The sequence below is a fragment of the Curcuma longa genome, chromosome 20, assembly GCF_044706935.1.
Source record: "Curcuma longa cultivar G26 ecotype Majalengka, Jawa Barat chromosome 20, ITB_CL_G26_1.1, whole genome shotgun sequence".
NCBI classification, from domain to species: Eukaryota; Viridiplantae; Streptophyta; class Magnoliopsida; order Zingiberales; family Zingiberaceae; genus Curcuma; species Curcuma longa.
This window is the reverse complement of record NC_133880.1, coordinates 9,113,664-9,130,657: the sequence shown is the minus strand read 5'-3', so window position 1 is coordinate 9,130,657 and position 16,994 is coordinate 9,113,664. Positions and strand designations below refer to the sequence as shown.

Genomic DNA, 16,994 nt, shown 5'->3' with positions numbered 1-16,994 from the left:
ATATACCTATGCTTTTTCTCCATCATCATCTTCTTGTTTACTTTTGTTTATTTTATCGTCAAATCTCATTACTTTCCTTTTTTTTCCTATTGAAGATTCGATAAAATATAATTTGATGACCATGGGTGTTAGTTTTGACTTGAAATGCTTTATTAAGGAATTTTGGCAAAAAAAATGTTGGTTATTTATTTACTAGAATTTTATTTTAAGTAATTCTAATCAGTACTTAATTTCATTAAGTAATTTTAACCAAAAGCATTTTGTACTCATAGTTTTTAGGAAATTAGTGTTCAAAATTTCAAAGATTAAAAAAGTATTTTTAAAAAAAAAAACTATCTAATTTTTCACTTTAAAAAATAATATAGGTGTCTAAAATTCACTCGATTAATTTTAAAGGCAGATGACCTCCTTCTAGTTTACCTATTTGATAAATCTAGAACATAACTTATTACCTAAATTTATTATTTTTTATCTTCATTATTAGTTTTATATTATAAAATTAAAATTTCATTTACTAAATTTAAAATTCAATATAATTTTATGGATATGATTACTTTTTATTTTTTCATTTAAGACTTATTTTATTAATCCGATCATGTTAAATTATTTTTTAAGAATGAAATTAGCTAAATAATTGTATTTCCTATTAAATTAATTTTATAGGAATAATTTAAATAAGGTTTCTTTTTTATTAAAAAGAAGAAACATTCTTTTAAAGTGTTTCTAAAAACTAAGAACATTCGTGATCCGGCTAGTTATCACTCATCTAAAAGGATAAGGATGACGACCAAGTCCCCAAACTTGGTCTCCTAAAAACTAACACACTTATGCCCACAACCGTTGAATGAGGATAATCAACCCCGCTGAGCCGTTGGATCGTGCCTTTACTCAGCCAATCACATGCATCGATCTCCAAAGATCAAGTTCCCTCTGCTACTATATAAACCCCCAGGTATGAAGAATCAAGGGGCCTCCTCTCTCTCTCTATTTTTTATACTCGCATGTTATTTCTTTCATTCTTTCTCCGTTCTAACTTGAGCGTCGGAGTGGCTTGTCGGGGTCCCCCGGCACCAGTCTAACCCTCTTTTTTAGTACTTTTCAGGTCCCCTCATCTCCCCCGGCGATTCTCTTCGAGGATCATGTACACCAACAGTTCTGATCCGGTAGATGAACCGTCCACGGCGAATTGGCCGGAACAATTCGATTTTTTTTTTGCTAAATTTAAATTACAAGACAAATGGGTCGACGTCTACGACCGCATGAGGTTCGATCATGAGTGAGGGCAAGGGTTCGAATTGCAGACTTGTAGAAGAGGGCAAGGGTTCAAATCTTGGCGAAGCCAGGCAATACCCTCCTGCATCGTGATCAACTGCAGTTTCTCGATTTATCTCTTCACAAATGGTCGTGGGACCACTAAGGTGACGAATTTCACCTTTTGCAAAAGATGAGTGAGAAAATTTTGTCTCTGAAATATAATTGAGTTGATTATGATGAAGTAGAGTTGTAGAAGAGAACAAAGATTCGAATCTTAGTGAAACCGAGATAATATCCTCTTCCATCGTAACCAATTACACAACTTCTTAAATTACCTCCTCACGTATGATCATGGTGTTGGGCTGCAAGGGTGCAAACATAGTCTCACATCTAAAGTACATGGAAAAGATCATGGGGTTAAAAGGATGAAAAGTATCTTCATTGGTATGAGACTTTTTGGGGAGAGCCCAAGAACAAAGCCATGGGATTTAGGCCCAAAGTGGACAATATCATACCATTGTAGAGATATTTTAATTTCATCGGTTTTAACAAGTGGTATCAGAGCGAGACCGCTCTTCACCGGACTAACCGCCGGATGAGCCATGATCCAGATCTAACCATGTGGTTTGAACATTAAACAAAGGAAGTGGGTGCTTCCGTGTCTGAATTAAGAGGACCAGACACCAGGTGAGAAGTTCTAGTAGGTCGGGTGGACCGAGGCGCAAAAAGTCCTAGCTGCGGCTAGGTGGGAAGTCCTAGTAGATCAGGTGGACCGAGAGGTAAAAAGTCCTGGTGGGTCAAGGATTCAGACATCAAAACGACGTTGGGGGGTATGTGGTCTTTTGTTTGAGGGAGGATTATTGGGTTGCAAGGGTGCAAATATAGTCCCATATCTAAAGTACATGAAAAAGATCATGGGATTAAAAGGATGGAAAGTATCTCCACAATGGTATGATATTGTCCACTTTGGGCCTAAGCCCCCATGGTTTTGTTTTTGAGCTCTCCCCAAAAGGTCTCATACCAAAAGTCATGAGGGTTTAGGCCCAAAGTGGACAATATCATACCATTGTGGAGATACTCCAACGTCGTTTTGATGTCTGAATTCTCGATCCACCAGAACTTTTTGCCCCTCGGTTCACCCGACCTACTAGGACTTTTCACCTAGCCGCAGCTAGGACTTTTTGCCCCTTGGTCCACCCGACCTACTAGGAAGAATGGAAAGTATCTTCACTGGTATGAGATCTTTTGGGGAGAGCCCAAGAATAAAGTCATGAGGGTTTAGGCCCAAAGTGGACAATATCGTACCATTGTGGAGATATTTTGATTCCATCGGTTTTAACACATGGGACTAACAAAAGATTTGAAAATAATTTATTTTTTTCATAAAATAAATTAAGAAAAATTTTCTATTATAAAAATCTTTCTATAATTTTTATTTTCGTTCTCCCAAATAAATTAAGACATTAATAATCCCAAATTATTCACTTGAATTTTTAAAAAATATGTTTTATATGATTCTGCCCTTTCAAATCTAATTTTACTTTTACCTATTCAAAATCACAAAATGTTAACTCTTAAAAAAATTAAATATACATTTCAAAAAAATTTAGTTAAAACTGTTTGGTAATTCAAAGTAAATCAATTTAACTCAATATTTTTTAATCTAATAGTTTGTTATTCATAAAAAAATTAATCTTAAAAATTTTGGAAAAAGGATTTTAATGAGCAATTAATGTTTCTTTTAAAAATTAAAATACAGTTACGAATTTGTTTTGGGGGAAAAAAGACGCATATTAATAGGTGAAACGGGTTAGCCCAGAGAGCCGTTTAACGAGAAGCCCAAACCCTAAATCATAGTCGAAAACGAGCGTCGGAGAAGAAAGGTCCCTTGATCATTCTCGAACACAACCGCTTCTTCGATCTTGGGGAAGAAGAAGAAGGCCCTAGTCCTTGGCCTCGCAGGTTCGCACCCGATCCGTGTACTCCGTTGCTTTAGGGCTTCAATATCGTCGATCGTGATGACACGGCGGCCATGACGACTACGGCGGAGACGAAGAGGGACAGCCGGCCCGCCGGGTGCGATGAAGACAGCTGCGGCGTTCGAGATACCTGGTTGCTCCACCACATTCGTCACCGTACCGTATTCCGCCGCCTCTGCACTAACTGCGTCCTTCGCTACCACCCTGGCTGCTTCTGCGCTTCCTGCTTTGACCTCCTCCTTGACGGAGGCGGCTGCCCTGTCGTTCGATGCTCCCGGTGCCCCTCCGTATCCCACGCAGCCTGCCTTCCCGACCCAGCTGGCCCCTTCTTCTGCTCCATTTGTTCCGATGCAGGTGGCTCTTCCACCTATTTCCCTCGTAGGGCGGAGAAATCGTTGGATATCAAGTCGGCTAAAGTTCTTCTTGCTGCCGCTCAGTTGTCGGTCGCATCAATGAGTCGAGCGGCATCGTCTGCCAAGGCAGATGCTGATAGAAAGGTGAAAGAAGCAGCGATTGCAAGGAAGAGAGCGAGGGAAGCACTTGAGAGGGTCACCTTGCTGTCCAAGTCTGAGAAGGAGAAGAAGAAAAGTGAAGCTGATCTAAATGTTTCATTGAGTTCTAAGCCTGAAGTTGTGGATCATAAGAAAAAGATGCCAAAGTTGAGCAATACAGTAGCCACCACGGTAGCAAAGAAGATTCCAAGCAGGGAGAGGGAACGATGGATGAGATTTCAGGAGCCGATTAGGGTGGTCCAGAAGCAAGTCCAGGTCAATGCAGAAGGTAAGAACAATCTGGATTTTATGGTTGAGATGCAAAGCCATGCAAAGAATGTTGAGGCAGAGCGGAGATTGATCAGCGCGTCACATGCACCCAACGCTCTGGGTCAAATGGATAGGGATGAAAGGGGAGCCCTCAAAGGTTCTCAAGGTGGGCATGTTAACGACGATGTAGTTGTTGGTACTTGCTGATGCTCCTAGGACTTCTGAATCAACACAAGGTGAAGATATTAGCATCTCTATGCTCTAATATTCTACATTATTATGGCACCTCATAAAAATTTTAGTTTTGATTGTCTTAATAGTTTTTAGCTTTGACATAATTTCTTTCAAACTATGTTTGATTTGTAAGCCTCATAGTTTTTGGTCTTAGTATCAGAACATTGAGGGTTTCTTCATGTGTAAGAAGGGTACTTATGTTGCCTCCTTGAAGTGCTTGACATTGAATTGTTGTGAACTGGTGCAGATACATGAGGGACAAAGACATACTATGAAGCTGCCAAAGCTAGTGACATACAATGAATCTGTCAAAGGTAGTCACTTAGTACCTATATTATGCAGTTTGAAGTTGATTGGTGGATTGTGTACTTTAGATAGCACGATCGATGTTCGCTTGCAGTTATTGGAAATTGTTTAGCACATTTTGTACGTACTTCAACTAATTTGTCTTCAATGAAATGTCTTTATTGTGTCTACTGCATCTTCATTGTATGTGTAGTTTTGAACTGCCTACCACTTGTTAAAATTTCTGGGTTGATCTTTATTTTCACTTCTTTTAATGTTCTAACTCTTATCTTTCCATTGATTAATGCCTAGACAAGTTTCATGGATAGTTATCTTACTTTTACATGCTTTTCTTTGCTTTAAAGAACCTATTTAACACTCTAGATTTAATAATCTACAGATAATATTCATAATAAATACGTGGATATCAAACCATTTTCAACCTTTTTGGGTGTATTGTGGAACCAACTTTGACTGATACTTGCATATTGACTTTTAGATGTGTTACATGTAGAGGTAGAGTTGTAAATGAATCAAATGTTTGTGAGCAAGTATAGTGTTCGACTTGGTAAGATTTTGTTTATGTTCACTCAATATACATAAGGTCAATTAATGAACAATCTTGAATAACTCATTAAACTAAATGAATAAACTTAAACGCATATGTGTTTAATTTGTTAATGTTCATAAACGTGTGAATTGATCGTGAACAATGTCCATGAACAAAATTTGCGAACCATATTAATTAACAAAGCTATTATCAAACTTGTAAATAAACAAATAAGCACTCAAAACAAACAAATAAGCTTATAATATTAAGCTCACTAACTAACCAAATAAAGTTGAAAATGTAAACATTTTAAACAATCAAACAAGTTCTATTTGAAAGCTTGATAACATCTTAATGAACCAAGCTCAAGCTTGTAAAAACAAATGAAGTCGAGTTTGAACAACCATTTCAATGACTTAGTTCATTTTAGACTTGGCTCGGCTCGGCTTAGCTCGGCTCGGCTTGGTTACCTTATCAAATAAGCTTGAATAATACAAAGTTTAACTCGGCTTGGCTCGATTACAACCATATGTAGATGAAAAACTTTATTGAAAAATTTAAAATATCCAACTTTTGATGCCAAATCACCAAGAATCAATCATAAACTAAAGCAGAAGCATACCTGAATCCATGATGTTTAAATCTTTCATGTCTGTATGTTTTCCTAGAGAGCCCATTCTGACAATGGAATTCAGAAAGGAATTGGAACTACACCTCATGATTTGGGGACTATAACCGGTTGATATAGATAATTTCATTGTTATTTTTTGGTATTTCCATTTTAGTCCATCATGAAAATAGAAATTACCCTTTAGCCTCTACACATTAAAGGCACACATCCTATTAGATACATTGAATCCCATATTACCCAAAACTAGGGGTGTAATCGAATCGAACTGAACCGAACATTAAGAGGCTCGAGCTCGAGATAGGTTCATTTTCCCTAAGCTCGTGCTCGACTCAAGTTCGATTCGAGTTTTAATTTTTAAGCTCGAGTTCGGTTCGTAATGAAATTAAATAGTTCGTAAACGGCTCGAGATCGATTCGAAAATGGCTCGTTTTAAAGTTAAACGAGCTTAGTTTGAGCTTGGTTTGAAATGACTTGTTTAAAAGTTAAACGAGCTTAGTTTGAACTCATTCGTTAATATATAATATTTGTAATTCATGTAATATATGTAGTATGATAAACAAGCCTCTTAACAAACACGTTCGCGAGTCTCTAAACAAACATGTTCACGAGCTCACGAACCAAATACTGTTAAGCTCGAGCTCGGCTCGATTATGTTTTCGAGTTCGAAATCAGGTTCAAGCTCAGCTCGTTAACTTAATCGAACGAACTTGAACGAATTTTTTTTCGAACTTAGACCTGAATAGCTCGTGAGCGGTTTGACTTGTTTACACCCCTATCCAAAACCTTATTAGATCACCTTTAATTGGACTTGCACTGATTTGACAGTCCGTAATACATAATTATTCACTTATAAACTTATTTTTAAATAATGATCCAACAATCATCCACCTTTCTATGCGCAATGTTATAAAATATCATTGACTATTCCATACAACGAAAGGGAATAGCCCATGAATATCCCTATGTATAAGTTTAAGATATTCAAGTCTGTTGGCTTCAAATCTCTTTTTATTGTTTTATTTTCCCTTTCTACAATTAACACAAATATCAAATCTGTAAAATCTAAACACAAGTCTATCTATTCTCCTTTTAGAAATGTACCCAAGCTCTTGTGCAATAATGCAACTGAATTCTTACCGATAAATTTTCTTTTAGTGTCTCGTGAACTTGGTTAATTTTCTTGTAGTGTCTCGTGAACTTAATTGTTGGGATTCACTAAATGAAGCATCCAATGAATAAAGATTATCATAACTTGATAAAGAACCAGAATGAACCAAACCAGAATAAACCAAATCGAAATCACAAACTGAATTTTCTATTGTCAAATGAACAAGAAAAAACAGATTTGTCCAGAGTAGAAATGGAAAATAAATTCAGTCTAAAAGATGGTACAATAAATGTTTCATTCAAATCCAAATAAAATCTAATCATTAACAATAATCTTAATTTTCCTATTGTCTCAACTGAAACTATCTTACCATCTCCCACATTGATGAATCTTTAGCATGATTTGGCTTTCTACAATTCAAGCGACCTTGCATAGTCTCACCAATTGTTGCACCGGAATCTATCCACTATTTGTGTCTAGGCACTGAAGTTAAATTAACCTCAGAGCAAACCAGAATAAGAAGCATATCTTTCTTAGCACGCCAAGCGTGATAATTGGTGTAATGCTTCTTTTGATGCTCTTCAACACCACAAAAGTAACAACCACTCAATTTCTTTTGTTGTTTCCTTTGGGAGTGTTGTATGTGAGGCTTCCTTATCTTTTTCCCTTTTCTTTCCAGTGTGATATGAGCTTATTTAAAGACCAAGTCTCTTTCTGACACTTGTAGCTCAACTTAAATTGAATGAAGAGACATCATATGCACGAACAAGTCCTCAAAGAGATCAAGCTTAAGTGGATGAGACATTTCCATAATGTACTCCCTATATTACCTTTACCTTTTTTCCTTATTGAAACTAGATTTGCCAAGAGTGTACTAATTCAGCCTTTCAGTCTTGGCAAACATCTTTTCAATATCTTTAAGGAAATCTTTAACCGTAGTAATGTCATTAGACATTGTGCCCTTGAAAGTAGTTCATTCAAATATTTTCCACAAATCATAATTATAAGATTCCATATATAGCCGAAGGGGAAAATTGTTAGACCATTGTTTAAAGATTTAAAGATGAGCTTATATATGAATGATTATATACCATGAATTGTCAAGTAACGATAAGCCCAATCGAAGGTGATCTAATAGGGTTTTGAGTCATATAGGATTTAATGTATGTGATAGGGTGTGAGCCTTTAATGTGTCTCTACTAGGGGGTAATTTCTGTTTTTATGATGCGCTAAAATAGAAATACTAAAAGATAACAATGAAATTATCTATATGATGCGGTTATTGTCTCCAGATCATGATGTGAAATTCCTTTATTTTTTAAATCTCATTATCAGAAATAGATCCAAGGAGAAACAAAAGGACTCCAGGAAAACATGTAGATTTGGAAGACTAGCCGTACATTCTTGGAGATCTAAACATCATCAATTTAGGTATGCTTCCGCTTTAGTTATTGATTGATTCTTGGTGACTTGGTATGAAAATTTCTAGAATACTTTAAAAGTTTCAATAAAGTTTTCCCCCTACAATACGAGCCAAAAACTAAATACCTGATGGGGACTAAGCCCGTCATTGGCATAGTTATTATCTATGTCTAACAACTCATAATGCATACTATTTACTCTAATAACTATATATGTATATATATATTGGTAATGGCCAGTATACAAATAACTACGCTAGAAATTTTATGGCGAGGCCAAACAAAAATAATTTAACAAGATTTGGGAAAGAAAGAAAGAAGTCATTGGACTTTAATGTATCCATTTTACTATGCTGGATGTAAAGGGAGCTATCATACTCATGGATCAAGCCTCAAAACAAGGCTGAACCTCTACTTCTGTATTGTCTACATTACTGCAACGTAAACTCACTGGATTACCAGTTTATTTGGCAAAACAAATGTAGCAGTTAAGATAAAGCATAACATTTAAATTGTCATACCATCATGTCCAGTATATAAAACACATTTCTAGATACTCTAATTTTTGTTGCTGGAAGATAATTTGTTTTCAGTAACAATTGTGTGTAGCTGTTGTTGTTGACTTATTTGAATTTCTTCTTGCAAGAAAGGCTTCATTGATGTCTATGGAAAGCCATTTCTTCGAGTGAGAACATCCTTTTATTTGAAATGATCACATTTATTAAATATTGGTGTGATGCTTTTTTTTTTTTGCTGCTGAAGTTTAGTTTAGTTTTATTGTTTTCCTTATGGGCTCAGGATTGTTCTTTTGTCACTGGCCAACTTTATCAGATGGCTGGCCAATTTTAAAGAAAACAAATATTGTCCTTGTCTAATCGCTTGCTGCTTCTCACGGTCAATTTTTCATTTTCTGCATCCATTGTTCCTATCGAACTTGTAAACAGGAAGTATTCACCTTTCTGGAGACATTTACTTCATTCTGTGTTCCAATGGCTGTCTCTGAAGTGCTAACTTGCCTCTTTTATAAAACAGAAAAAAGGTTGATCTCGGACTTATTATGAATTCATTGCATGATACATTTGTTTGTGTAACATAGATTATGCAACACAGATCACCAAAGTATGCTTGTAAAGTTGATTGTTTTTTGTTTTTTTAGTTGAGGAAATAAAGATTTTGTTTGATGTTATTGCCTAAATGATTCGTTCCTTACTTTCTAAAAGAGCATTTGTGAGCAATTGGTGCCCTCAGGGTAGGGTACGGTGTGAGGGTAGGAAACATATATTTTTCTCAAATAATCAGATTTGAAATTCATACAGCACATCTATGCAATGCAACGTTTGAATAACTAATGATATTGAGACGTTATGTCAGGAGTCTCATTTTTTGAATTTATTTGTGGTTTGAATGTAGGATTGGATCGTCCATCTTAGAATGAGTTAATTAGTTGATGTAAGTTGGATATTGATATTAAAAAAAAATTATGAGCAATTGGTATGTTTAAAAAAAAATTATGACTCATTGCAGTAAAGGTGGAATCCATCATTTCAGTAATTTTACATGATCGGTCCTACGATCATTTGTAAGAAAGTAAATCAGAAAGTTGTAGTTGACCACTACAAAGGAGGGTATTATCTCAGTTTATCGAGATTCAATCCTTATCCATTGCAGTAAGTTTGTCTTGTAATAATCAATTTAACTATAGTTCGGGAGCAAAATTCATATGTTGCATATGAAGTAGAAATAATTCTTATAATTTTATTGAGTGATATAATAGAAAAAAAAATTATAAAGAAGATTATCACACATTGAATAAGGATATATATATTTTTTAAAAAAATTGAATTTGAGGCATCTTTTTATACACTTATGTTCATCTTAATTAGTCTGCGCTTGTAATATCTAATATTATAAGTATTTTAGTTTTACAACATCCAAAAATAGGGTACTCGGTAATTGTATTATGCTAAAATTTGAAATATGAAAATGAATCTCTAATATTTTTTTTATAATTAAGATATCTGACTATTCGAATCCATTAGAAAAATTTTTATAATACGTTGTAATTGAATTTGAATCGTGAGTGTTTGACCGCTACATTAAAATTTTATAGGTGTCTCTAATAATATTGGACGTTTGAACTGGTCGTTGTGTACACTTCTCGATTTACTCTGATGATCGATAAGAAATTTTTATGGGACCGAATCGATCATCCCAGAGATAGTCAATGTGACTAATTGGAATTTATCATTTTTTTTATAGGTGTCTCTAATAATTATTACATTGATTATATGAGGAGACTAGCCAATCACATACTAGGGTGATGGGAGCATAACATTGAACTTGTATTTTGATGTATGAATAAGTAAAAAATTAATATGTAAATCGATGGATGTTGTCAAGTGTGTAGGTGTATAAAACTTAATAATTGGACAAATCCTAGTTGGAAATCAGACAATTAAAGTCCTAGCAAGATTAGGTAGTGTAAGTCCTGATTGAGAACTGATAGAGACAAGTCTTAGTAAAATTAGGTAAGTCAAGTCTTGATTAGAACTAGGCAAGAGTCAAGTTCTAGTTGAGAATCAGACAATACAAGTCTTGATTGGGAACTAAATAGAAAAGTCTTAGTTAAGAACTGATAGAGTAAGATCAAATGGAGTCAATTGGGAGCTAATTATTGGTGCCCTGGTTAGTTTTGATGTGATCAACCAAGTTAAGTTAGGTCTTGTATTGTTTTAATCTCTCTGCTAAGTGTGCAAGAACTTAGGTACGGAGGAAGTCGAGCGTAAGACATAACAAACGAGAAGGGTTGTGCGGGGAAGTGAGCTGACGGGCTCTGTGCAATCCGAGGGACGCGGAAGCTACAAAAGAGTACGCCGGTAAAGCGAGAAGGACGTACATGAAGTCCGAGGGTCGAGAAGCCGGGAGGAAGCACGCTCGAGGGACAAAAGGTCGGAGTCGGGTTTGGGTGAGCCTAACTCCGGTTGGTCAGAAATCACCCAATCGAAGATTCTACAAAAAGTCAACAAAAGTCAAACTATTAACTTTGACCATTGACTTTGATCGTTGACTTTGACCAGAGAAGAAGACTTAGACTTGGACCGTTTGGACGTGGCGGTTGAAAATAAAAAAGAGAAGAAGAAAAAATAATAAGATTTATCTTTTATAATATAAAAGATAAATGCTTATTTTTTTATTAAGGATAATTCTTTTTATCTTTTATTAAAGATAAAGTTTATCCTTATTTACTCAACGGCTACGATCAAGCCTATTTCTGATCAACGGTTAGGATCGCATCAACGGATCAACGATCAAGAGAAAGTTCATTTACGATCAACGATCTAGATCTATTCTCTTGGGCTATAAATAGACTTAGAGTTTTAGAGTTAAATTATCAATTACTTTTGTAATCTTTTCTCTAAGTCTCTGTGCTACAATTGTAAAGGCTTCTCTGCCTAAAGGAGTTTTTGATTGAGCGTTAACTGCCTTGGAAGTAACGATCCAGTTGCAACTAAATTTTTTTAAAGACAAGTGTCATTCTGCTAAACCGTCTATTCACCCCCTCTAGCCGGTCCAACCCGATCCTACACTAAAGACTTAGCAAACAAATCTAAGTAAGAGTCAGTTGGCAGTTCAAACTTGACAAATCACCATAAATTGGTCAGTTGGGAGTTGAACATCTAGTGAAGGTATGCACGAGTAAATTCATATTTATATCTTACTCATTACGCGTAACCAATATAGGGAAATTAAACTCGACAGTTCTAGGTGATCGGAGGGAGTTCAGGCGATTGGATGGTGATAACCCTCCACTGACGGAGTCGGGGCTTACTTGATGACTAGAGAAAGGTCAGGCAACCGCAGAGTCCGAGCAATCGAGATTACTTCCAAGCGATCGAGGATAATGAAATCCAACGATCTGATTGAAACGATCAAGATGGAATTTGACCAAGCTCCAAGCAACTAGATGGAGTTCAGTCGATTGGAGATCATGGACGATGTTATCTATCAGATAAATGTTGCAACCACGTCAGCAATGTCCAAGTGATTGGAGAGGATCCGAGCAACTGGAGGCTACCACATCAGCATTGGAAGAATTACTATAAAAAGGGTCTTGAGGCAAGGCTTTGAACAACGCTCTTGATCATACAATCATTCTATTTGTTCTCTTCCTCAATGTGCTCATAATGTCGCCCATAATGTTTGATTCATTGTAACGATGTACTGTGACTCCAGGCTTTAATTTCTGAAATGACAACTCTAAGTGTAACTTGTATTCTTATTTTTGTTGTCATAAATTGTTAGTCATATTATTTTTGTATTTAATATTTTTAGATTCATTTTAAGGTTTCACCTCTAGAATCTTTCTAGAAAATAGTTAATAGAAATAAGAATCATATTTTTTATGCTTTGTCCACCTATAACTTGTGTTGCTTGATAAAATTATTGCATGCTCATCTTGTTAACTTAATTAAATTGTTGTGCACTTAGTTTGTCAACTTGGTAAAATCTTTGCATGTCAAATTTATCAACTTAGTATCATTGTTATTAAATCTGTTGCATATTTGAATTGTTGAGTTAGAACAAGGGCAAAAGCTACACTACAAAAATACTGCACATTTGCGACGAATTTTGCGACGAAAAAATAAAAAATTTTCGTCGCAAAAACCATTGGCGACGAACTTTGCGACGAATTATTTTCCGTTGCTAATAGCTCGTCGCAACACTTGGCGACGAAAAATTCCACATTCGTCGCAAATTTTACGACGAATTCCTAGGTCGTCGCAATTGGCGTCGCAAACACTTGGCGACAAAAAATAATTGCCGTCCCAACATTTGGCGACGAATAATTTGTTTCGTCGCAAAATTTGCAACGAAATAATTTTTCGTCGCCAACGGGGACAAAGAAAAGGAAGGGAAAAGGAGAACGTGGATGGGCAAATTAGCGACGAAAATAGTAAATTCGTCGCAAAATTTTTTGGCGACAAAAATCACGTTTTCGTCGCCAATTTGGCGACGAAAATCATGGCTTTTCGTCGCTAAATGAGCGACGAGTCCATAATTTCTGTCGCAATTTGGCGACGAAAAAGCTATTTTCGTCGCCAATTATACGACAAACAATATTTCGCAATTGTGAAACGGGTTTTCGTCGCCAATTGGCGACGAAAATCATGGATTTGTCGCAGATTTGGCGACGAAAAAGGGATTTTCGTCGCCAAATGGCGACGAAAATGGGTTTTCGTCGCCAATTATACGAGGCACAGTGATTACGATACGTTTGCGATGAAAATCGATTTCGTCGCAAATTTCATCGCAAATTAAAAAAAAATTTTACAGATTCAATCTGTTTTTGCAAAAATGAAACCTGTTTACATCAATATAACATCCAGCACATCCACATACATCCAAAAACAAACATACTCACATCCACAAACAACAAACATCCAAAATATAATATAACAAACTTCATCCAAAGGTAACAAGCTACAACAATATCAAACAAACTCTAAATGTATCAAACAAACCAACCAACATCCATATCCAAGCTCCATCCAAAAGTATCAAACAAACCAACATCCATATCCAATCTCCATCAACTCCATAATTAAATACATCCATAATAAAGTATCTAAAGACCAGAAAGAAGTGTATCCAAAAGTATCACCGTCCACGGCGGCCTCGGGTGATACTTTCTGCGTCACTGATCGCTTCTTCATCAGAATTATTTTTTCTTTTCCTACATCAGCAAACAGAAATATTAGAAAATTATTTTTTACAAATAAAGTATAAAATATAAAAATTTACTTTTTCGCCGTCCTTGGATGAACCCCTGTTCAAAATAAAATAAAAATATTAATTAGTAAAAAATTAAATAGTTACAAATACAAAAAAGTAAAAGTAATATTAAATGCGAGGAAAATTATAATAATACACAACTAGGCTATGAAGAAGCGTCGTCATCACCGGCATCATGGGGAGGCTGAGGCAACTGACTCGGAGCGGAGTCTAACTGAAAATGCGCGAAAAGCAAATCCTGTCGTCTGCGCATTTCTCTCATTTCTTCATCCCTTTGCAAAATTATTCCTTTTAAATGAGAGACTTCTTCAGTTAGACTGTTTATTTGTGCCCTCATTGCTGGTTGGCTGGAAGAAGAAGAGGTGGTAGGAACTCGATGAGTTCTGCTCAGAGAACCCAATCCCAATATCCTCCCCCCCTTCGATCCTCCAGTCACCTCCAACCAGATATTCAGGTCATTTCCTACGGAGGGCTCAGATCCATCAGCAGTATCACTAGCACTTGAACTTCTCTGTGCTAGCTCGAGCTCATCATATTTTTCCTGTATTGAAATATAAATAAATTTAATAAGTTAAAGAAGATACATAACTTTTAAAATTCATTTAAGTTAAATATTAAAATTTAAACCTTTAGTGTTCTAGCTCTGTCCCCGCTCCAAGTCTTATCTTTTTTCTGGAAAGTGCGGGTAAATGTCTCCATAAATACTGGCTCCTTTCCCATCTCCTGAGTCTAAAAAAGCATTGTTAGAAATAGAGAAATAAGGTAAATTTAATTAATAACATAGTGTGTAAAAGATTTTACTAATCTGCGCGCGTGTTCCTCTACGTTGATGGAGCCTCCCGCATATGTAGCAGATGATTCACCAGAATTAACTCTTTGGTTTGCCTTGTTCTGTTCACTTTTTTGTTTACTTTCCTCGGTTTGCCAAACAGCGAGGATCTTCGTCCAATTTTCATCAGTGATGCACGGTGGTTTTTTGTTTCTGGTCTTGGCATGATTGAGTGTATGCCGAATATGATCCCCACATTTTTTTTAAAAAAATTCTCTTTATTTCCAATTCATGTGATGGATCCCAAGTAAATGCTCGCTGAAATAAAAAAATAATAAATACTTAGATATATTCAATTTTATTTGATATAACAATTAAATTAAGAAAACATATACCTTAAATTCACTCCACCATAAATCCTTTGTGGGTTCTGGAGTGCTGGTGTAAGTTAATGAAGCTCCTCCCCAATGATTATTGACAATTCTATTAACTTTGCGAATAATTGATACTGAATTTTGGAAACTATAAAAAATTTCAAACAAACATTATTAGTAATAAAAAAAATTAAAATCTAAATATAACAAAATTGATATATACTTACGAATCGCCCTCAGGGACTACAACCTCGCGAGGTTGGTCTGTAGTGGACTGTACCGGAGAAGGGTTTGGAGACTGTACCGGCGACGGCTGTGGTGGCGAAGGTGCATGGGAAGGTCCTGCAGCACTGGGCGGTGAAGGTGCAAGCACTGGGCGGTGAAGGTGCAGCACTGGGCGGTGAAGGTGCAGCACTAGGTGAAGCAGACTGTCGAGGTGCTGAAGCAGACTGGCCAGCAGGACTACTACGTCTATGTCCACCTCTGCGAAACTGTGAAACAAAATTGTTATAAGATCAAATAATAAATAATGATTACATTAAGAGGAATATGAAAAAACTTACCATCTGTGCTAGGTATGAGGTCAGTAGATGTCAAACAGCTAGAAAATATAAATAATATGACCTGTAAGAACATATAAGAAAAAATACAGTGCATCAATAGTGTATAAACAAGTAAAGAAGCAACAAGTTATATAAATATGCCGAATAAAACTAAATAACTCATAAAATTTTCCTTACCATTTATAAAAAATCTCATTTTTTATATAAAATCAAAATCCTCATTTTCATTGTCATTATCATCGTCGTTGTCGTCTTCGTCATCGTCGTCGTCGTCGTCGTCGTCGTCGTCGTTCAGCGTCTTCATTAATATTATCATTAATTTCACTTGCATCAACATTAATTACAATTCCGCTGGGATCTCGTAATGTTGAAATAACATGTTCTTCAGTCTCAAATGTGTTTCTAACTTCTTCTTGTTGATATGCAATGTCTTCCCAACGTTCCTCAATTTTTGTCCGTGCTTTAGTTTTACATACAACCCACCAATCAATTTTGTCACGTCTCAAACTAGGATACGAAGCATAGAAAACCTGAATAGCTTGTTGTGCCAACACAAATGGTTCATATCGTCTATAAAACTTCTTATGATTTATTTCAACCAAATTGTACTGTGGATGCACCTTCATTCCTCTGATTGGGTCAAACCAGCGACACATAAACAAAATAACTCGCATTTCAGGTCCCGGGTATTCTACCTCTATAATTTCATCGAGCAAACCATAAAAATCATTACTTGCACTACCTCTGTCATTTTCTGATGACTGAACGCATACCCCACTATTCATTGTACTTTTTCCCATTCCATATTCCTGAGTATGAAAAATATATCCATTTATGAAATATGCTGGCCATGTGCGTACCAATGCTTTCGGACCCCAAGAAAGATGAAATAGAAATTCCTGCTCAAGGTGAGCTTGATTGTCATGAACCTAAAATCCAAAAAACATGTTTAAAAATTTTCATATGTATATATATAACTGATAGTATAAGTTAGATTGACTACTACTTACATATGATTTGAACCACGGTGCAAATTCTTCATCACAATATCGATCAAAGTCTTGAGCCGACATTTCAGAATATAATTGTTGAAAAATCCTTCAAAAAAATTATCGACGATATATGCATTGACAATAGAGGCGAACCGTCAAGTTGAATTCCACTAGAAGAGCTTGAGTCAAGTCGCATCCGAGTTTGGTTCGTCTCCATTTCTGAACTCTAATTCAACTTGATGGTTACTCTCATTTCTGAGTTGTAATTCAACTTGACGGT

General features: G+C 35.9%; 1 protein-coding gene and 1 pseudogene across 1 annotated transcript; one reads left to right on the top strand and one right to left on the bottom strand.

Moving 5' to 3' along the window:
- Positions 1-3,099: 3,099 nt before the first annotated feature.
- LOC141813862 (uncharacterized) lies at positions 3,100-4,704 on the top strand. Its single transcript, XM_074701859.1, has 2 exons — positions 3,100-4,230; positions 4,476-4,704. The coding sequence occupies exon 1, from the start codon at positions 3,287-3,289 to the stop codon at positions 4,199-4,201; it is 915 nt and encodes a 304-aa protein (XP_074557960.1). The 5' UTR covers positions 3,100-3,286; the 3' UTR covers positions 4,202-4,230; positions 4,476-4,704.
- A 9,457-nt stretch (positions 4,705-14,161) lies between these two features.
- LOC141813012 (uncharacterized) lies at positions 14,162-16,795 on the bottom strand (annotated as a pseudogene).
- Positions 16,796-16,994: the final 199 nt, after the last annotated feature.